The sequence below is a fragment of the Mustelus asterias genome, chromosome 13 (genome assembly GCF_964213995.1).
Source record: "Mustelus asterias chromosome 13, sMusAst1.hap1.1, whole genome shotgun sequence".
Lineage (NCBI taxonomy): Eukaryota > Metazoa > Chordata > Chondrichthyes > Carcharhiniformes > Triakidae > Mustelus > Mustelus asterias.
The window spans coordinates 104,644,723-104,667,275 of record NC_135813.1 but is presented as its reverse complement, the minus strand read 5'-3'; the positions used below and the strand labels follow the sequence as shown (position 1 = coordinate 104,667,275).

Sequence of the window (22,553 nt, the reverse complement as noted above, 5' to 3'; positions counted from 1 at the left end):
TCTTCTCCCCTCTCCTTGCCGCTGATGCCCGCCCTCCCCACCCCTCCACCTGGCGATACCCCTCCTGCCATCTCACTCACCTCTTCCCTTGGATCATGTGATGACTCTAGTTCTTGGCAAGGTGCCACACCAGCAGCAGACATCACTTCCCCGGTGGTGCTGCCATTCAAGAAAGCTACCGTGACCTCTGGCTGGCAGCTTTCAACTGGTAGGACCCGATTCTGGGCAAGGACCCATCACTGGCCCGTCAAGTGCCTAAGTGAAACAAGATGTATGAGCCTTTCCTAAAATAGATAATTCCAGTCGCAGCCACAGAGTCCGCCCCTAGTTGGATAATTGGATACTAAATACCTTTGCTTGGTTTCATATTGTGCAACAAGTTAAGCAAAGTTCCTCTTGAAAGGCTGCTATTAACATATTTACAATGAATTGGAGAGAACGCCAGCTATAATTTAAATTGCTTTACAATAGACACAGTAGTGATCTGTTCTCCCAGTGGGGAACTCAGCTCAAGTGGACAATGGAACCAAGCAAGGGCAAGATGCAAGATGCCTATCCACGGTCACTTTGAGAGAGACTCCCTTCTGATGAATTCATCCGAGGCACTTGCTTCTGAGCTCAGGGGTGGAGGTTCAACTCCTACTCTTGGGATTTGAGTACATGACCTAGGCTGATGCCCCAGTGAAGGATTGCTGCTGTTTGGATAAGACGTTAAGCCACGTACAGATCCCACCTGTCTACTCTGGTGGTTGTAAAATATGATCCATGGCTCTATGTCAAAGAAGAGGAGGTTTATTTTGTGTGTCCTGGCTAACAGTTGTCCTTTAGTCAACACCTAAGATGGGTTATCTGGTCATTAACTCATTGCTGTTCATGTGGCCTTCCAATGTACAAAACTGTCTGCCATAATTACTGCGTTTCAACAATGAGTGTACCTTAAAAATACTAAAAAATGTCTTGAGGTCAGAAAAGGCCTTTCTTTAACTGCGTAGATCATGATTAGGGGAACGAAATGAAACTCAGACCAAACAAATCTTGCCTTTTGGATTATGTTTTTATTTTTTTGTGGCAGATGAAATCAATCTTCTGTTAATTTGATGTTGAGTTGCAGTTCACTATTGGTCTTCGGTGGGGTCAGTGGAAATCCCGAGACTTGGAACTGTTGTGAAAAGCTGAACAATTCTGCCATGCCCATGAAAGTTATTTAATTATGCAGCTCGCAGATATGAAAATCTTTAAAAATGGCCCATCGAATCAAACTTCTTATTTAGCAACCATTACTTTCAGATCACAGAATTGATACAGTGCAGAAGGTGGCCATTTGGCCCATTGTGTTTGCACCTGCTCTGGAAATGAGCATTATGACTTAGTGCCATTCCCCCGCCTTTTCCCCATACCCCTTCATGTTGTTTCTATTCAAATAATCAGCCAATGTCCTCTTGAATGTTTCGATTGAACCTGACTCCACCACACATTTCCAGAGATGAGGGGTTTGCTGTATGAAGAGAGATTGAACAGTTTAGGCCGATACTCGCTGGAATTTAGAAGAATGAGGGGAGATCAAATTGAGGTATACAAGATGATAAAAGCTATGGATAAAGTAGACGTGGGGCAGATGCTTCCCCTTGTGGGGCATTCTAGGACGAGAGGTCATAGTCTTCGGATAAGGGGATAGCAAATTTAAAACAGAGTTGAGGAGAAACTACTTCTCCCAAAGGGTTGTGAATCTGTGGAATTCGCTGCCCCAAAGTGCGGTGGATGCTGGGATGGTGAGTAAATTTAAGGAGGAGTTAGATTTTTAATTGGTAATGTGTTAAAGGGTTATGGCGAGAAGGCAGGAAAATGGGGATGAGGAGCACATCAGCCATGGCTTGATGGGACGAATGGCCTAATTCTGATCCTATGTTGTATGAACGTATGAACACTTCCAGGCAGTGCTTTCTAAACCCCAACCACTTGTTATGTGAAAAGATTTTTCTCGCATCACATTTGCTTCTTTTGCAAATCATTTTAAATCTGTGCCCTCTCATTCTTGATCCTTTTACAAGCGGGAACAATTTCTCCATATCTACTCTATCCAGGCTCCTTATGATTTTGAACATCTCTATTAAACCTCCTCTGGGCCTTCTCTCCAAGGACAACAGTCCCAACCTCTCCAATCTATCCTCATAACTGAAGTTTCTTATCCCTGGAAACATCTTTGTAAACCTCTTCTGCACTCTCTCCAATGTGCACACGTTCTTCCCCTGGTGTGGCATCCAGAACTCTGCACAACGTTCCATCTGAGATGCCCAGAACAGTACACAATATTCCATCGGATTGATGTGCCATGGCTAAAATGGCTGCCATGGTGATTTAAGGGTTTTGACAGTCAATGCTGATGTGCATTTCTCTCTCTTCTAGAATGTCAATGAACTGAACCAGTGGCTGTCGGCTATCAGGAAAGCCAGTATCTACAATGAGCGCATGCTTCCTTCCTTTCATCCAGGTTCTCACCGGAGCAATCGGTGGACCTGTTGCCTGCACACCGATAGGACCGGTAAGTCGGCAAAAACTCCCCAATAGAACTGAACATTTACCTTAAGAGCCAGTTTCAATCGACAGGCAGAAAACATTTACAGCTGCCAAGTTTTTTTTGTTCACATCATTCATTTCCTGTGTGAAACTGTGATGCACACTTCAACAGATTGTCGTGAAAACAATTCTTACGTTTAACATTTTTTTGATGGCTGTGTGACCGGGATATTCACGGTCATTGTATTTTCCCTGTCATACTGATATTCACTTCTGCTGTGCTATTCTCATCAACGAGATACTTCAGGAAATAAGATTTTTTTAATGTAACTTACAAAACTGAGCAGATCAAAATGACTGGTGCTTCAAATAGACATTATTGAATATATTAAAGTTCCTGTTCTTTGCCATTCAACACTAAGCTCAAGTTCTGCTTCATGAAGAACAAGTATTTCTTGTTAATTGTGCGACATGTATTTTGTAATAATCATAACCAGTGAGTCAACATATTACTTTTTAACATATGGCATCTGGGATTCGAATGGGTGGTACAGTGGTTAACACTGCTGCCTCACAGGGATCCGGGTTCAATTTCATCCTCGGGTGACTGGCTGTGTGGAGTTTGCACATTCTCCCCATGTCTGCGTGGGTTTCCTCCACGTGCTCCAGTTTCATTCCACAGTCCAAAGATGTGCAGGTTAGATTTATTGGCCATGCTAAATTGCCTCTTAGTGTTGGGGGACTCGCAGGGTAAATATGTGGGGTTATGGGGATAGAGCCTGGGTGGGATTGTGATTGGTGCAGACTCGGTGGGCCAAATGGCCTCCTTCTGCACTGTAGGGATTCTAGGAAACCAGAGCATCCGGGAGGAAACCCACACAGACATCGGGAGAACGTGTAAACTCCACACGGACAGTCACCCAAGGACAGAATTGAAACTGGGTCCCTGACGCTGTGAGGCAGCAATGCTAACCACTGTGCCATCCCATACCCTGTATAACCCACACTCACATACACTTGATCGGCACTCTATTCACCATCATCAACACTGGCAGCAGTCTGTACCATCTACACGATGCTCTTTGACAGCATCTTCCAAAACCACGACCTCTTCCATCTAGAAGGACAAGGGCAGCAGACAAACCATCTGTTAGTTCGCCACCAAGTCACACACCATGTTGATTTAGAAATATATTGCCATTCCTTCACTGTGACTGGGTCAAAACCCTGGAACACCCTTCCTAACAGCATTGTGGATCTACCTACACCTCAGGGACTACAGCGATTCATGAAGGCAGCTCCCCACCAACTTCTGAAGGGCAACTAGGGTTTGAGAATAAACACTGGCCTAGCCAACGATACCCACATCCCATGAATAAATAAAATAAGATTGCAGAACCTGTTACAGTTTTGTTTTGTTGATTTCACTGTAATCTGTTTCTGATAGAAGAGGCTAATTTACTGTCAATTCGACCTGAAATTCTCTCTCAGTATTTTCAAATTGATTGGTTCCTTCTCTGAGATTTCCAAACAGGTTGTTTGGTTTGAACAAAAGAGCTTTTCTTGATATTCTGGCATAGAACCAGGACATGCTGGAAATATTCCAGCAGCTGAGAATGAAAGGTCATTGATCTGGCACGATGGGCGGGATTCTACGGCTTTGCTCGGGCGAGACTGTAAATTCCCGCACGAGGTCACTGGAGATTTCCATTGTCGGATTCTCGCCCACTCCGATTCTGTGACGGGCGAGGTGGTAGAGTTCCGGCCATTGTGTATGTCCCACCATCGATGCTGCTGGACTTACTGAGTATTCCCCACATTTTCTGTTTCCAGTTCTTTCTAAAATCTAGTGAGCAGTTCTCAGAATTTAGATATCTGACCACTCAAGATGTAAAAATAGAGAGTTATAAAAGAGCGAGGAAGTTCAGGTATACTATAATCATTTTTGCACCTGATTTTCCATAATCTTTTATGGAATCATAGATAGAATCCTTGCAGTGCAGCAGGAGGCCATTTGGCCCATCAAGTCTGCAATGACTCTCTGACAGAACATCTTACCAAGGCTCATCCCTCCCCCCCGCCACATCCCAGTAATCCCACATATTTACTCCACTAATCCCCCCTAACCCACACGTCTAAGGGACAATTTAGCATGGCCAATCCATCTAACCTGCACATCTTTGGACTGTGGGGGCAAACGGGAGCACCCGGAGGAAACCCACGCAGACATGGGGGAATGTGCAATCCACACAATCAGCCACCCAAGGCTGGAATTGAGCCCAGGTCCTTGGCACTGTATGACAGCAGTGCTAACCACTGTGCCACCGTGCCACCTGGTGGATGTTTACACTGGATGTTCCAATATACATCTCCCTGAATTCAAACAAGGAGATCCAATCTTTAGTTTTGCTACAATGGGTGCTTGATCTAAAGTGACAGTGGACTAAGATGATCATCCAGACACATTGGGCGGGATTTTCCGACCATGCGCCCCAAGACCTGAAATTCGCTCCCGAGGTCCATCAAATTCTCTGTCCCACCCAGTACGATTCCCGCGGCAGGCAGGATGGGAAAGTTCTACCCATTGATTTTATAGAGGATTTTGTAAAATTGATTTCAGCTGTAATATTTATGAATGGAAGTACTTTTACAATTTAATTGTGTTCAAATCATTTGTTTTTTGGAGTAAGTGTTAATTTGTCTATTGTATATATTTGTTGAAGCATTCCCAGCGTCACTTTTGCCACCTCAGTGATAAGCTGATTATATTCTAAACAGGAGACCTGGAAAAAATGTCCAAAAGTCAACTCCATTGTATCATGGTTTATTTTGTTTTTTAAAAGCACATCTTGACACCAAAATCTTTTACACTTTGGGGAATAGTGGGGAGAAGGATTCCCGAGCTGATTATCAGCCCGTTGTATCATGGTGAACGCTTCTTCAGTGGCCAACAAGTCCTGGGGGTTCTGGCCTAGTGGCAGGGGCGCTAACACTGTGCCACAGTAAGAAGTCTCACAACACCAGATTAAAGTCCAACAGGTTTATTTGGAATCACGAGCTTTCGGAGCGTCACTCACCTGATGAAGGAGCAGCGCTCTGAAAGCTCATGATTCCAAATAAACCTGTTGGACTTTAACCTGGTGCTGTGAGACTTCTTACTGTGCCCACCTCAGTCCAACACCGGCATCTCCTCACTATGCCACAAGGCCTCCATATGGTTTAATTGAGATGGACTACTCACACCTCAGGTTAACGTTTATGTCTGAATGGGGGTTTCTTGTGTCAAAACTGCTTGAAAATAATTTTTGAAATATGGCAAGTGTGTAAGAGAAATATAAGAATAATTATTTGAAAGTTCCATGTCCTTGGTATAATTTAACTTATAAATTGAAAATGGTAGAATGATTAGCAGGTCAGGCAGCATCTGTGGACACAGTTAACGTTTCAGGTTGGTTACTTTTATTTGGAGTTTGGTTTATATTGTAATTTAGCTCTGAAAATTGCTAAAGTGAGATTAGTCAGCTTATCCTCCAATCAGTTGACTTTAAGAAGAGTGACTTTCTAATTGAAGCACTATTTCAGAAGGACAACATCTGCACCTCAGTTTCCAGTTCCACATTCTCTCTTCCTCTCCCTCAGGGCCTCAACACACTAGGCTTTTTTAGCCAATGGCATGAATTTTCCAGCAGTTACTCACATGTTCAACCTGTGCTACTTGGTGTGTTTTTTTTCATTCATGGGATATGGGCATCGCTGACTGACCAGCATTTATTACCCATCACTGATTGCCCGAGGACAGTTGAGAGTCAACCACATTACTGTGGCTCTGGAGTCACGTGTAGGCCAGACCAGGTAAGGACAGCAGATTTCCTTCCCTGAAGGACATTAGTGAACCAGATGGGTTTTTCTGACAATCGATAATGGTTTCATGGTCATCATTAGATTCTTAATTCCAGATATTTTCCAGATATATTCAATATTTTTATTGAATTCAAATTCCACCACCTGCGTGATCGGATTCGAACATTAGCTGAGTTTCTGGATTAATAGTCCAGTGACAATACCACGAGGTCATCACCTCCCCTTAATCCAAAATCCAGAAGAACCCAAAAACCGGTTACATTCTAATCTGACACCCCAGATAGCAATATGAGAAAAATTATTTTATTTTTATTTTTTATATTTTATTTTATTTGTTATGCAAGGCCAAAGACCCAACGTCCATAACATCCCCAAATCTGGCACATGTGGGGTCCCATGCTGCCTGGATACGGGGCCTGGTACATGTTGATGACATGGAAGAATTGTACTGTTCAAGTTTGGAGCCACACTGAGGCAGAATGTTCCTAATGTCATCCAGAAACATTGGTAGCATTCTCCAGATTCGACCACAGTCTCCGATGACATTTTGACACATTTTACATCTGAATTAAACATCTAAACAACGTCCCAATGAGAAACAGCTGTCCCCATTTCCCACAGGAATAAACACATGCCATAAACACAGTGGCTACAATATTTGGTAATCCTTCTGTATTGCTTACTTTCCATTTGTTTAACAGTTCGGGGATGCAGTCGCACGCATTCCGCTGTAACTCTTGGTGACTGGAGTGACCCCCTCGATCCTGATGTTGAGACGCAGACTGTTTACAAGCAGCTCTTGCAAGGCAGAGAAAAGCTGAAGTGAGTAACGCAAAATGCTTGCTATTGCCCTAATCCATTGCAATGTAACCAATCGGTGCCATCCTAATGCTCCAACATGGAGACAGTATGTAGAGAATGTTCTATTCTTTCTACTGTGATTTCAGTGGCCTAGGCTCTTGTATTAAAGTGCGAATTGATATTTCATGATGTATGTTTCCCTGGTAAGAATGACACTCAATGTAGATTAGTACAGAGACTAGCTTGATTACCAGAAGTTTGACTTTACACTCGGAAATTTGTGAAAGCAAGCGGCCACTAGATGGCCACAGAAAGCAGGTGGATCAGACATGTGACATCCTTTTAAAAAAATTGCTTTCTTCTCCTTCTCAGTATGTATTTTTATCCCCCTTTTGGGACCATCCGGCCAGCATGCCCCATTCTTCGAATGCTTAGGGTTGGAGGGTGTTGGTTACAGCACGGTGTCTCTTAAAGAAGTCTTCATAGGGCAGCACTGTGGCACAGCGGTTAGCACTGCTGCCTCACAGCGCCAGGGGCCCGGGTTCAATTCCCGACGTGGGTCACTGTCTGTATGGAGTTTGTACATCCTCCCCGTGTCTGCGTGGGTTTCCTCTGGGTGCTCTGATTTCCTCCCACAGTCTGAAAGATGTACTGATTAGGCGGATTTGCCATGCTAAATTCTCCCTCAGTGTACCCAAACAGGTACCGGAGTGTGGCAACTCGGGGATTTTCACAGTAACTTCATTGCAGTGTTAATGTAAGCCTTCTTGTGACTCTAATAACTCAAACCTATAGTCTTCAGTAGTTTAACTGTAAGTCTTTATTGACAAGTAAAACTATTTACATCTGTGCAGTAAAGGATACAGGAGCTATCTCCATGTTTTGGTCTTAACCTGTCTCTGCTGAACAACACCCTGTGTCCAGACTATGTGCCTTCTTGCATCACTATATGGGCGGTACTGGACTCAATCCCACATTAACCCTGCATGTGCCAGACCCTTATAGCACACCTGAGTGGCTTCAATCCCTCTTGAAGCTGAGTGACTTGCTAACCTTTTGTTTTTAAGTTATTTATTCTCTGGATGTAGGTAACACTGACTGGACTAATCGATTTCCCTGGGAGGATGGTGGATCTGTTTCTGGTCTTACAGCTGAGTGTCTTTCAACAATGCGTTTGGAGATTGGGGCTTTGCGTAGGTCAGAGCAGATAGATGGGTGGCTGGTTCCCTTCCCCGACAGACATTACTAAAACAGTTTGATTTTTACAGGAACGCCCTGTCTCGCTCAGCAGCCTCCAGGTCTCTCCAAACTTCTAAAGCGTTGCTTGGTGATGATTTCAGTGGCTGCATGGACCTTGTTGGAACTATCCTCCTATGCTACTCACGGCTGTCTTGAATGTGTTCAGGGTGGTAGTTTCCAGAAAGCAGCATTTTGATTAATGTCTTGAATAATCTTGGCACCATGGATCCAGTGCCTATGGGTTGACCTTCAACATGTGCCATCTATTTAGCTGGTCACGAATACTTTGCACTTCAGTGGAGCGTGGTTCGTGAAAGTAAAGACGTGGGGCTGGATTTTCCAGCCCTTTGTGCCAGCGCGATCTTCCGATCCTACCGAAGGTGGGTTCCCCGATGGTGGGATGGGCGAGCCGCACAAAATGACATGGACATCAGCGGGACTGGAAGATCCCACCGGTGGCCAATGGCAAGTCGCCTCTGCCACCAAAAAACGCCAGCCTGTGGTTTCTAAACCCTGAAGAGTGGCATGTGGTTGGTGAATGAAATCTTGTGCTGTGAGAATCAGCAGGTGGGTAAGTTCACCATTCGGCATTTTGAATAAAAGGTGAAGTGATTTGCACAGAGCCACCAGCTGGTGTCTCTGTACACAGGAGATTGACTAACGTTGCTGTGGAAACAGAGGCATAAAAAGTATGGGTTGCATTCTTGAAAGTCACTGAGAACCCTGCTTCTGCTGTGGAGATTAGTTTGGGAACCACTTCCGGAAGATGATGTGACTGCGCCATTGTCTCTCGAATCAGACAGCTTTTTTCGGACAGTCGGTGTACAACTCCTGGCTTATGATTTGATTTGATTTGATTTGATTTATTATTGTCACGTGTATTAACATACAGTGAAAAGTATTGTTTCTTGCGCGCTGTACAGACAAGGCATACCGTTCATAGAGAAGGAAAGGAGAGGGTGCAGAATGTAGTGTTACAGTCATAGCTAGGGTGTAGAGACAGATCAACTTAATGCGAGGTAAGTCCATTCAAAAGCCTGATGGCAGCAAGGAAGAAGCTGTTCTTGAGTCGGTTGGTACGTTACCTCAGACTTTTGTATCTTTTTCCCGACGGAAGAAGGTGGAAGAGAGAATGTCCGGGGTGCGTGGGGTCCTTAATTATGCTGGCTGCTTGGGTAACATCAGGTGCAAGTAGTCCATTCGATGCATGGTCATCCACCTGGCATCCCTCCTTTCTTTTTCCATTTAGAGTCCTAGAGTCACAGAGGTTTACAGCATAGAAATAGGCCCTTTGGCCCAACCTGTCCATGCTGCCCTTTTTTTAACCCCTAAGCTAGCCCCAATTGCCTACATTTGGCCCACATCCCTCTATATCCACCTTACCCATGTAACTGTCTAAACGCTTTTTAAAAGACAAAATTGTACCTGCCTCTACTACTACCTCTGGCAGCTTGTTCCAGACACTCACCACCCTCTGTATGGTGTTATTTAAATAATTTAAATTTAAGGCTCTACATTAACCAACAGGAATGCCCATGTGGTAAATTCTAGGTGATGCAACCAAAGAATTGCAGCTAAAATACTTGCGTCAATCATTTTTTTTAAAAAAGAAGAGTCTTACCTGAGAAGGGAGTCCATTTATAGGCCGGATATTACAGCCTCGCTCGACCCGAGACTGGAAAATTCCCGCCCAAGGTCAACAGAGATTTCCATTGTCCGGTCCTCGCCCAATCCGATTCCATGGTGGGTGGGGCAGGAGAATTCCGGCACATGTGTCACAAATTTTAGCTCCGATTGTGGTATCAAATCCCAGAATTCAGATATTCCGAGTCTCCCTTTAAATGGTCAGGACACCATTTCTGCTTTATACAGGTGGTCTGTCACCAGCACATTCCCAATGAAGAATTGTGGAAGATGTGTGTATATGTGTGCGTGCGTGCGTGTGTGTGTGTGCGTGCATGTGTTTATGTACGCGCGCGTGTGTATGTCTGTGTGCATGTGTGTACGTGTGCTCATCTGCCGAGCATTACCATACTGTAATGAAACTTGCCTGTTTTCAGTCATAACTTTGTTCAACGTTACACTCCACTTACAGTCGTGCATTTGGTGTATTATGGGCTCTATCACTGATTACCCAGCGCTTATCCCACTTCCCCAGCACTAACAGTAGCTATGAGAAAATAATCCCTCAGGTTTGCATTTGGGGTAATGCTCCTCATAACATAATATAGAACCATTCCTGTATATGTGTTTTGTTATAGTAGACTGTAAGATGTATCGGACAATATTAGATTATGCTTTCATAATCTACTTATTGTTGCAAGACAAAGTTCCTGTTGTAATCGACAAGGTTGATTTCTCCCATTGTGGTCACATTGTTAGAATGAATGAACGCAGGAAGCAATTAGCAAAGGATGATCAGTTGATCAATCATGCTTATTACTCAGGAGATGCTCAGGCTAAAAATACTTAGCTAGAAACCCAAGGAAATTGAAACAACAGATTGTACCACTAGAGGCCAGTGAATTACCAGTCATTGCATGTTGAGCAGCCATTCAAAGTGGCTTAAACTTTTTAACTATTTAGCATTTTAAGTGATCTGTGACCACTTCAATGTATTAGTTCTAAATTTCCTCTGCTTTTATGCACTATACTCCCCATGGTATAGGTTTAAGGTGAGAAGGGAGAGATACAAAAGGGTCCACAAGGGCAATTTTTTCACTCAGAGAGTGGTGAGTGTCTGAAACGAGCTACCAGAAGCAGCAGTAGGGGCGGATACAAATTTGTCTTTTAAAAAACATTTAGACAGTTACATAGGTGAGATGGGTATAGAGGGATATGAGCCAAATGTGGGCAATGGGGACTAATTTAGTGGTAAAAACTGGGTGGCATGGACAAGTTGGGCCAAAGGGCTTGTTTCCATGCTGTAAACCTCTATGACTACCTCTATGGTAAATAAACAAGGATGATTGACAATGAAATAATGTGTGAAGCCTTGTCTTAATAGCAACAAAGAAGCGTTAGAAAATGAGAATAGAATAGTTTGGTGAATCACTCGATGACGGCCATTAAATTATTTAAATTTAAAGAGGCATCGTCTTCATAAAAATTGGGAGAATTTTATAGTGTGTTCGGCAAACGGTACATCACATCAACATATGCAATGTATCACTGCAGAACAAAAAAACACAATCCTGTGTTGGAAATGTGTTGCTTGCACTTAAAAATATCAGGACCAAATTTGTAAGTAGCTGTGTCCTTGTTCCCCCTCCTCAGTAGAAAGGGGACTTTGCTTCCATAAGGTGTGGAGGTTTTGAGCCGATTTGAACTGTGCAAGTGGGTTGGTTTTGAATGGGTTGGAATGGGCTCTTTGCCACTCGAAAGTGTGGATTTCTTTTATGATAACGCAGGTATGGTGGCCTTCTGGCGATATGTTTCTGACCCAGTAATGCAGAGGTCTGGACTAACGATCCAGGGATGTGAGTTCAATTCTGTATCAAAGGCCAGTTAGGATCATAGAATCCCCACAGTGCAGAAGGAGACCATTTGGCCCATCGAGCCTGCACCGACAACAATTCCACCCAGGCCCTATCCCCGTAACCCCACATATTTACTCGACTAATCCCCCTGACATCCCCCTCACACTAAGGAGCAATTTAGCATGGCCAGTCAGCCTAACCCGCACATTTTTGGAGTGTGGGAGGAAACCGGAGCACCTGGAGGAAACCCACATAGACAAAGGGAGAATGTGAAAAGTCCACACAGACAGTCGCCCGAGCCAGGAATCGGACCGGGTCCCTAACACTGTGAGGCAGCAGTGCGAACCACTGTACCACCATGCCACCCAGTTAATTGAATAAAATTCAGGAAGTGTCAGCAATCGTGGCTGTCAAGCTATTGGTTGTCATTTTTTTAAAACTCAGGTCACTTGAGAACAGGATATCTGCTATTCCTCTCCCAGTCTGGCACAACTGTGACTCTCGACCCATAGCAATGTGGTTGGTTCCTAACTGCCCTGTGAAATGGTCCAGCAAGCCACTCTCGGGATTCCCATGAACGAAGAAAAACAAAAATATTAACAAGTACTCAAGAAACCAGCAGCAATTCTTAATTTGAGGATATGAAGCCAATATTACTTGTCAGCTGGGTGTAATTTCAAGTGAAATTGAAGTGAATGGCGGAATTTTCCCTAAATTTGGCAACGGTCAGTAGCCGGCGGCCAAAGTGGTGTTGAAGCCGCTGGCAGCAATGGCGGCTGTCTCCACCCTATCGTTCAGGACTTTGGTTCAGAAACCTCAAGGGCTCAGTCCCCAAAGTCACGCTGGTGAGCCTGCCCCACCAGCAACTTAGTTTTGCAAAGATCCTCGTCTTAAATCCTCTTAAGATCCTCTTCCTCTTTGCCCCTCTTAAAGGCCACCCTTGTGCACAATAGTTCAGCAGGAACCTCCCTGCCCAACATAACTCATTCCTCTATCAGTGACCCCAAGCACTAACCCCTCGCCCTGTCCCTGGCACTGCCCCCCTCCACCCCCCACCTCCCCTCCCCGGCTGAGCGATGCACTCACCTGACCTCCCCTGGGAGGTCAGTTTGCCAGGTACACTCCTTGGGAGACCAGTCAGGTTTCATGGTGGTCTGGCCTCATGCCGATCTGAATGGACTTTCTTTCTGGGCTGGGGGGTGGGGGTTAATTCAGGATTAGAGGCCTGATGATCATAGAATCCCTACAGTGCAGAAGGAGCCATTTGGCCCATCGAGTCTGCACTGACCACAATCCCACCCAGGCCCTATCCACATAACCCCATGCATTTAGCCTAGCTAGTCCCCCTGACACTAAGGGGCAATTTAGCATGGCCAATCAACCTAACCCGCACATCTTTTGGACTGTGGGAGGAAACCGGAGCACCCAGAGGAAACCCACGCAGACACGGGGAAAATGTGCAAACTCGGCACAAATAATGACAATGCTATGCTGATGTATGGAAACGATGTTCGTGATGTTGGATGTCCGGAAACGCGCTACGTCACTGGCAGGAGGAGGGATCAATTGCATCACACCTTTACATCGACGAGATTTCCCGCTCAACGAAAATGGGAGTGGAAAATCCCAGCCGTACATAGTGTACTGAATTACAAATATAATTTAGAAAATTCAGACTAGAATGGAATAGTATGGAACCAGTCTTCCGTAACTTTTGTTTCCTGTTTTCTCTTTTCTTTAGAAAGAAGTACCTTGAATCTTTAGATGCAGGCACAGTGATGGAGCAGGAAGGAAGGTTGCAAGCTGATGGGAATGAGGAAGGTAGCTACCTTTCAATATTAAAAAACACATACACATTGGAAGTTTCTATAAGAGCAAATATCTTTATAGCACTAGTAAACATTACAATGATGAATAAATATTGTATCACTTTGAGTCCTGTTCTTGCTGTAAAAGATTGTTAAAATATTCTAAGTGTGTTATTGACTGAAAACTGAATTTGTTGCCAATCGCCTTCAAACTGACATTGCACTGAAAACTAAATTCTATAGAGTCCTGATGATATAAACCTGAAGAGTATTTTATAATTGTCCTCAGATCCTCAAAATCAGACAAGTGCTTGCAATTTAGTTCCCAGACTTTCCTTAGATGTTAGGTGGATTGGCCATGCTACATTGCCCCTTGGTGTCAGGGGGACTAGCTAGGGTAATGCATGGGATTATGGGGATAGGGCCCGGGTGGAATTGTGATCGGTGCAGACTTGTTGGGCCAAATGGCCTCCTTCTGCACTGTATGATTCTATGTATGTATGTGTGTGTGTGTATGTATACCTCTGTATGTGTATATACATATATCCCATTGTGCATATATACCTCTGTATGTGTATATACATATATCCCATTGTGCATATATACCTTTGTATGTGTATATACATATATCCCATTGAGCATGGTCAAGCCATTATTGGAATAAGACCATGACTATGTGCAAGATTTTATAGCTGTCTAGTGGGATTTTGTTAGGTTCGATGAGAGGCTGAAAATCCAGTTTACTGTCAAGAACAAAGAACAAAGAACAATACAGCACAGGAACAGGCCCTTCGGCCCTCCAAGCCCGCGCCGCCCCCCGGTCCAGGATTGAATCCTGAATCCAGGATCCCCGCCCAATTTTCCAGCCTATCTACATACCAATATCCTATCCACCGAGCTGTCCCTCACAGCTACGATGCTTTGTTCATCACAACCTATTAACTCACCCCCACCCCCCCATTCCAGACCATGTGATCTCCAGGGAGAGGCGAAAACCCAGAGTGAAAACCCCAGGGCCAATATGGGGAAAAAAAATCTGGGAAATTCCTCTCCGACCCCCTGAGGCGATCGAAACGAGTCCAGGAGATCACAATGGCCCTGATCGGAAAATGCTTCCCAACCCTAGTCATTTCCACTTCCACGAACACCATATGAATTCCCTGCCCCCGAGACAGGTTCCCAACTATCCGCAGTCTCGCTCTGTACTGGCACCAGCAAGATGATCATAGAATGAAGCCTTGAAACGAGAAACAAGGAACAATTAGCCCGCGTCAGGTTAGTGATTGAGATCCAATCAAATGGCAGTAGGTTCAAACCCAGAACTTTCTCCTGGTTAATTCTGTCTTTCTTCACTGATTGCATTTATCTTTTGTTGACTGAAGCTACTGGCAAAAAATAATGAGGCATTGTCTATCCAGAGAAAGTAAAAACCCATCACGATCTGGCTCCCCATCCTTGAACTACACTTTCTGATAGAATGTCTTCTGCCATAAAACAAAGAAGAACAAAGAAAAGTACAGCACAGGAACAGGCCCTTTGGTCCTCCAAGCCTGTGCCGATCATGATGCCCTAACTAAAAAAAAACATTCTGCCCTTACTCGGTCCGCATCCCTCTATTTCCTCCCTATTCATGCACCCATCCAGATGCCTCTTAAATGTTGCTAATGTGCCTGCTTCCACCACCTCCTCTGGCAGCGTGTTCCAGGCACCCACCACTCTCTGCGTGAAAAACTTCCCCTGCACATCTCCCTTAAACTTTCCCCTCTCACCTTGAACCTGCGCCCCCTTGTAATTGACACTTCCACCCTAGGAAAAAGGCTCTGTCTATCCACCCTGTCTCTGCCTCTCATAATTTTGTCAACCTCTATCAGGTCTCCCCTCAGCCTCTGACTTTTCAGTGAAAAGAATCCTACTTTATTCAAACTCTCCTCTTGGCAAACACCCTTGAGACCAGGCAACATCCTTCTTTGTACTCTCTCCAAAGCTTCCACGTCCTTCTGATAATGTGGTGACCAGAACTGCACGCAATACTCCAAATGCGGCCTAACCAAGGTTTTATATAGTTGCAACTCCTGTACTCAATGCCACAACTGATGAAGACAGCATGCCATATGCCTTTTTAATCACCTTGGCTACCTGTGTTGTCACTTTTAGGGAACTGTGGACCTGCACGCGCAGATCCCTCTGAAGGTTAATGTTCCTAAGAGTTCTACCATTTACAGTATAATTCATACCTAAATCTGATCCTCCAAAATGTATCACCTCACATTTGTGCGGATTAAACTCCATCTGCCATTTCTGTGCCCAAATCTCCAATCTATCTATATCCTGTTGCATGCTCTGACAATCCTTGGCACTATCAGCAACTCCGCCAATCTTCGTGTCATCCGCAAACTTACTAATCAGGCCATCCACATTTTCCTCCAGATCATTTATATATACTACAAACAACAGAGGTCCCAATACTGATCCCTGCGGAACACCACTAGCTACAGATCTCCATTCTGAAAAACACCCTTCCACCGCTACTCTCTGTCTTCTATAATCAAGATGTGGAGATGCCGGCGTTGGACTGGGGTAAACACAGGAAGAAGTTTAACAACACCAGGTTAAAGTCCAACAGGTTTATTTGGTAGCAAAAGCCACACAAGCTTTCGGAGCTCCAAGCCCCTTCTTCAGGTGAGTGGGAATTCTGTTCACAAACAGGGCATATAAAGACACAGACTCAATTTACATGAATAATGGTTGGAATGCAAATACTTACAGCTAATCAAGTCTTTAAGATACAAACAACGTGAGTGGAGAGAGCATCAAGACAGGCTAAAAAGATGTGTATTGTCTCCAGACAGGACAGCCAGTGAAACTCTGCAGGTCCAGGCAACTGTGGGGGTTACAGATAGTGTATCACACTATCTGTAACCCCCACAGCTTGCCTGGACCTGCAGAGTTTCACAGGCTGTCTTGTCTGGAGACAATACACATCTTCTTAGCCTGTCTTGATGCTCTCTCCACTCACGTTGTTTGTATCTTAAAGACTTGATTAGCTGTAAGTATTCGCATTCCAACCATTATTCATGTAAATTGAGTCTGTGTCTTCATATGCCCTGTTTGTGAACAGAATTCCCACTCACCTGAGGAAGGGGCTTGGAGTTCCGAAAGCTTGTGTGGCTTTTGCTACCAAATAAACCTGTTGGACTTTAACCTGGTGTTGTTAAACTTCTTTCTATAATCAAGCCAGTTCTGTATCCATCTAGCCAGCCCACCCCGAATACTATGCGATTTTAGTTTTTGTATCTGTCTGCCATGTGGGATCTTGTCAAATGCCTTACTAAAGTCCATATAAACTACATCCACAGCCTTTGCCTCATCAATATTCTTTGTCACCTCTTCAAAAAACTCAATCAAGTTGATGAGACATGACCTTCCCCGTACAAAATCATGCTGCCTGTCACCAACTAGTCTATTTTCCTCCAAATGTCCATATATCCTGTCCCTCAGTATCTTTTCCAAAAGCTGCCCCACCACTGACATCAGGCTCACCAGTTTATAATTTGCTGGATTATCCCTGCTTCTTTTCTTAAACAAGGGAACATCATTGGCTATTCTCCAGTCCTCTGGAACCTCACCTGTGGTCAAAGAGGATGTGAAGATATCTGTTAAGGCCCCAGCTATTTCTTCCCTTGCCTCCTGCAGTAACCTGGGATACATCCCATCTGGCCCCGGGGACTTGTCTACCTTAGTGCAATTTAGGATATTCAACACCTTCTCCTTTGATATATTGACTTTCTCTAGAGCATTCACACACCTATCGCTGACCTCAGCATCCGTCACGTCCTTTTCCTTGGTGAATACCGACACAAAGTACTCATTAAAGATTTCACCCACTTCCTATGGTTCCATGCTTAACTTCCCTCCATTGTCCTTGAGTGGGCCTACTCTTTCTCTTGCTACCCTCTTGCTCCTAATATATGCATAAAAAGCCTTGGGTTTCTCCTTGATCCTGTTTGCTAATGACATTTCATGGCCCCTTTTAGCCCTCCTAATTCCAAATTTAAGTTCTTTCCACCTTCGCTGTACTCCTTAAGGGCTTCATCAGTTTTTAGATGCCTAGGCCTATCATATGCTTCCTTTTACCTTTTGACTAAGCTTCCAATTTCCCTTGTCATCCATGGTTCCTGAATCCTGCCATATCTATCCTTCATTCTGGCGGGGACCTGCCTGTCCTGCACTTTAATCAACTGGCCTAGAGCTATCCTCGAGGCTGGGGACTGGGAGAATGAATGTGAAAATAGACAGTCAGAAACAAATGCTCTGGTCATTATGTATGGCAAAATCATGAAGAATTTCTTTATGAACCATTTAGAAAATCACTGCACACAGTGACCAGAGCAATTCATCTTTCAAAAACTCAATTTCTGCAGGAAATGCCTCTGAAAAGAGGCATACGAAAATAATCTCAATTACAAGTTCATAAATTCATAAGATACAGGACCAGAATTAGGCCATTCGGCCCATCGAATCCGCTCCGCCATTCAGTCATGGCTGATATGCTCCTCATCCCCATTTTCCTGCCTTCTCCCCGTAACCTTTGAACCCATTACCAATTAAAAATCTGTCTAACTCCTCCTTAAATTTACTCTCTGTCCCAGCATCCACCGCACTTTGGGGTAGCGAATTCCACAGATTCACAACCCTTTGGGAGAAGTAGTTTCTCCTCAACTCTGTTTTAAATTTGCTGCCCCTTATCCGAAGACTATGACCTCTCGTCCTAGAATGCCCCACAAGAGGAAGCATCCGCTCCACGTCTACTTTATTCATATCTTTTATCATCTTTTTAACTCAATTTCATCTCCCCTCATTCTTCTAAATTCCAGAGAGTATCGGCCTAAACTGTTCAATCTCTCTTCATACGGCAAACCCTCTCATCTCTGGAATCAATCTAGTGAACCTCCTCTGAACTGCCTCCAATGCCACTGCATCTTTCCTCAAATAAGGGGACCAAAACTGTGCGCAATACTCCAGGTGCGGCCTCACCAATGCCTTGTATAGTTGCAGCAATACTGCCTTACCTTTATATTCTATTCCTTTCGCTATAAATGCCAACATTCCTTTCACTTTCTTTATTATCTGCTGTACCTGCATGCTAGTTTTTCTGTGACTCATGAATGAGGACACCTAGATCCTTCCGCACCAGAGCACCCCGAAGTCTGACCCCATTTAGATAAGTCGCTTTCCCATTTTTCCGACCAAAATGTATGACCTCACACTTATCCACATTAAACTCCATCTGCCACATTTTGGCCCACTCTCCTAACCCATCTGTATCTATTTGTAAGGTTCATATTTCCTCATTGCAACTTACTGTCCTGCCTATTTTTGTGTCATCTGCAAATTTGGCTATAGAGCCTTCTATCCCTGTATCCAAGTCAATGTTAACCTATCTAGACAAACAAACAGAAAAGGCAACGCCTTCTCAATCTGGGCCAATTTCAGGTTGGACTCAGTTTAGTTGTGTTCCAGTGATCAAAACTTTGCATTTGACACCATGGAATATTTGAGTTTTAAATGCCCAGTTGCAGTATTTATCATTGACATTGCCATAACCTTGTTTCAATCCAAATCTTACAAGGGCGGCACAGTGGTTAGCACTGCTGCCTCACAGCGCCAGCTTGATTCCCGGCTTGGGACACTGTCTGTGCAGAGACTGCATGTTCGCCCCATGTCTGCGTGGGTTTCCTCCGGATGCTCCGGTTTCCTCCATAGTCCGAAAGAGTGCTGGTTAGGTGAATTGGCCGTGCTAAATTCTCCCTCAGTGTACCCGAACAGGTGCCAGACTGTGGCGACGAGGGGATTTTCACAGTGATTTCATGTAAGCCTACTTGTGACACTAATAAATAAACTTTAAAACTTTAATTGAGGGATTGTGTTCAACGTTGCTTGATTAGGTTGAATTACATTGCAGTGATCTCAGGACTAACCATTCAAACACTATCGCATGCAGCAGGAGTCGAGAGGAGTCACCCTTTTCATGATCGGGGGATATCAGCAGCCGCCAGACTTCTGGATGTAATACAGGATCTTGAACGTGCTCACCAGGCATTCGAACGCAGAGAGAAAGAGGAACAAGCTAACGAGATGTTCGTTCCCTGAGTCACACTGATTCACTGCGGTGGGACATCTGAAATGTAAGAGTTTGTGCGCTGTGTGTGCAGTGTGCCACAGGCAAGGTCTAGGTGTACAGTGAATTTAATAAAAGCGAATTAAACAATTCAACTGTTGGCAAACTGGAACACAAACATGCAGATGGCAGTGAATGAGACTGAGAACATGGGTAGGACTACCTTTCCTGAGCTGCATTGTTATCACAAGTAAAATGTATCAAAGAGAAAGGGATTGTCTATCTCAGGCAACTTGGGAGGAAAATTGCTGATTCTTCTGTCGTTTAAAATTAGGGAAGGGATTTTGCCCGCCATTAATATTAGGGAACCCAGCATAAATACTTTATAATGCAGCAATAGTGTCTATATCCTGAGAACCTCTCTGTCTGTCCATTGGAGAAGAAGTTTCAGCATTGTCTTTGCTAATTTACAATTGGACCACAGGAAACCAAAAAAAAAACAATAAATGTCTGTGAAATTATAGATCGCAACCAGATGTTGGGAACCCTCTTGTGCCTGTACGTCGGCCCTGTTCCACAGACGTACGTGTATGTCAGCTTGCCAATACACCACTGTGCTGCTGAAAACTAGCTCAGAGGAACCACTGCCCGTTGCAGCATTATTTTGTTACTGGCAAAAGTTGTTCCAGTCTGAGCTGTAAAACTTTGCTTTTCTTGGCAGGAGGGTATCTTACTGGATTTTAGTCCTGCAGTTAACTGACTTATGGCGGTCGCAAACATCGTGAAGTGAATGGCATGATATATTGTAAGGGACTTTCATGCTTTCAATCGATACTTCAGCTTCCTGGCAGACTGTTAACAAATTAATCAAATTGTGCTTTGCTTCAAGATGAAAACCCCTTTGGTAAGAATGCACTGGTTGCAACATGCAGTACGGTGGTGCAGGCTCTTTGGAGTTAATTACTATTCCATCAGATAAACCAAGCTGGCCAATTTCATACGTGCTACAGGTGTGTTATTGAGTAAAAAGGTGTCAGACTAGATTTTTAAAAATCTTTAATGCATATCTCCTTTTGCTTCTGCAGTTCCTCAGTTAAATAACATTTTCCGCTAGGTTTGGAGGAAAGGTTGTACAAATGAGATGTGTCAGAAGCTTTTAAATTTTATGTTTTGCCATTTTATTTGAAAGATCCTGTCACCAAATGTGCATATCTTACAGATCAGCTTGCATGCAAATCCCTCCATGTTTGATATGTTTCCAGATATAGATGGGCTGACAAGCTAGAAACTTCATTTCTGATGGGGTATCCACCTAAGTACTTGCATTTCACCATATGGAAACAGACGTGGAAAATAGAAACAGGAGGAGGCCATTCGGCCCTTCGAGCCTGCTCCACCATTCATTATGATCATGGCTGACCATCAAATTCAATATCCTGATTCCCCCCCCTCTCCACCATATCCCTTGATCCCTTTAGCCCCCCAAGAGCTATATCCAATTCCTTCTTGAAATCAGACAACATTTTGGCCTCAACTACATTCTGTGGTAGTGCATTCCACAGATTCACCACCCTCTGGGTGAAGAAATTTCTCCTCACCTCTTAACCTCAAACGATGACGCCTGGTTCTGGACTCCCCCCACCTCAAGAAAATCCTTACTGTAATTGGGAACACTGATGTATTTATTATCTATAAAAGTGCAAACACCCATTAGAATTTAGAATTGTAATTTCATAAAATATTAAAGAACCTAAGACCAAAAATAACTCGCGTGGTTTTGTGTAAACCTGTTCAGTACGTCCAATGCCCCTTTACTAAAGATGATAATGCCGCAGGATTGGTTGTTTGGTAGCTGTTTATTTTTTAAGTGGGCCCCACTTTGTCCCAGACATAAAGTTCAGCTACAACGCAGCAATTTGTGTCCTCTTCAAATTACTAACATTGTTATGGAAGAAACTCTTTTGTAAAAAGAAAATTGGGGTGTAAACATGTCCTTTGCTTCAGCGTATGGTCAAAACATGCAATGTATTGGACGGCACGCTGTGGAGGTTTGCACCCAAGCTAAACAATCAGCTTTTTGCATTTATTTCCAATATATGTTTTGTGCCACCAGATTTAAATCGCACTGTATTTAATGAACTGCCTCGCACAGCACAGGAAGTTTGAGCAGTGATATCCTCCACTAGCTTCGTGGGTAGAGAAATGCCTTTCTTAAGTTCGAAAATGACACCAGGAGCCATTGGAACACCCTCCATTGCAGAGTCAGGCCAATGTTTATGTATGTTTTGGTTGGGTCAGCAATAAGAAAGATGGATGATATTGTACCAGCCTCAGTGTGTCTCAGTCTGGCACTGTTTGGCAGGGTGAGTCAGATGCTCCCGCGGTGCCTCACTTGCTTTGAAATTGAACTGACTGCATTTGCAGCATCAGATGAATTTAAATTTCCATGTCCTACCCTCTGTAGTGCAGTAAATTCAGCTTTGCTGCTAATTGGAAGAAAGAGCTTGGGGTAAAACGCTAATTTGCAACACCTCTAAAAAGTGTTAGCAGCATTATTCTGGCCTTAAAAACGATCTCAGTGGCAAGAGCAGATTATTAAACTCCGAAAGAGTCATGGCATGAAATGAGAGCTGCTGCAAATGGTGTGCGGTCAGCGGAATTTGCTGCGAATGGGATATTTTTCAGAGCAGAAATTGATAAATCTCCAAGAAAATGCTCTTTTTTCTTTGTCGA

At 44.0% G+C, this 22,553-nt stretch overlaps 1 protein-coding gene across 1 annotated transcript in view; it reads left to right on the top strand.

The window, feature by feature from the left end:
- rasal1a (RAS protein activator like 1a (GAP1 like)) overlaps positions 1–21,715 on the top strand; it is a 275,372-nt gene extending 253,657 nt beyond the window's left edge. The window contains exons 19-22 of the mRNA XM_078227421.1: positions 2,404–2,539; positions 7,077–7,197; positions 13,636–13,715; positions 19,704–21,715. Of these exons, the coding sequence (XP_078083547.1) occupies positions 2,404–2,539; positions 7,077–7,197; positions 13,636–13,715; positions 19,704–19,852 (486 nt within the window). The 3' untranslated portion in view covers positions 19,853–21,715. The remainder of the gene's footprint in view (positions 1–2,403; positions 2,540–7,076; positions 7,198–13,635; positions 13,716–19,703) is intronic.
- The last annotated feature ends 838 nt before the right edge of the window (positions 21,716–22,553 follow it).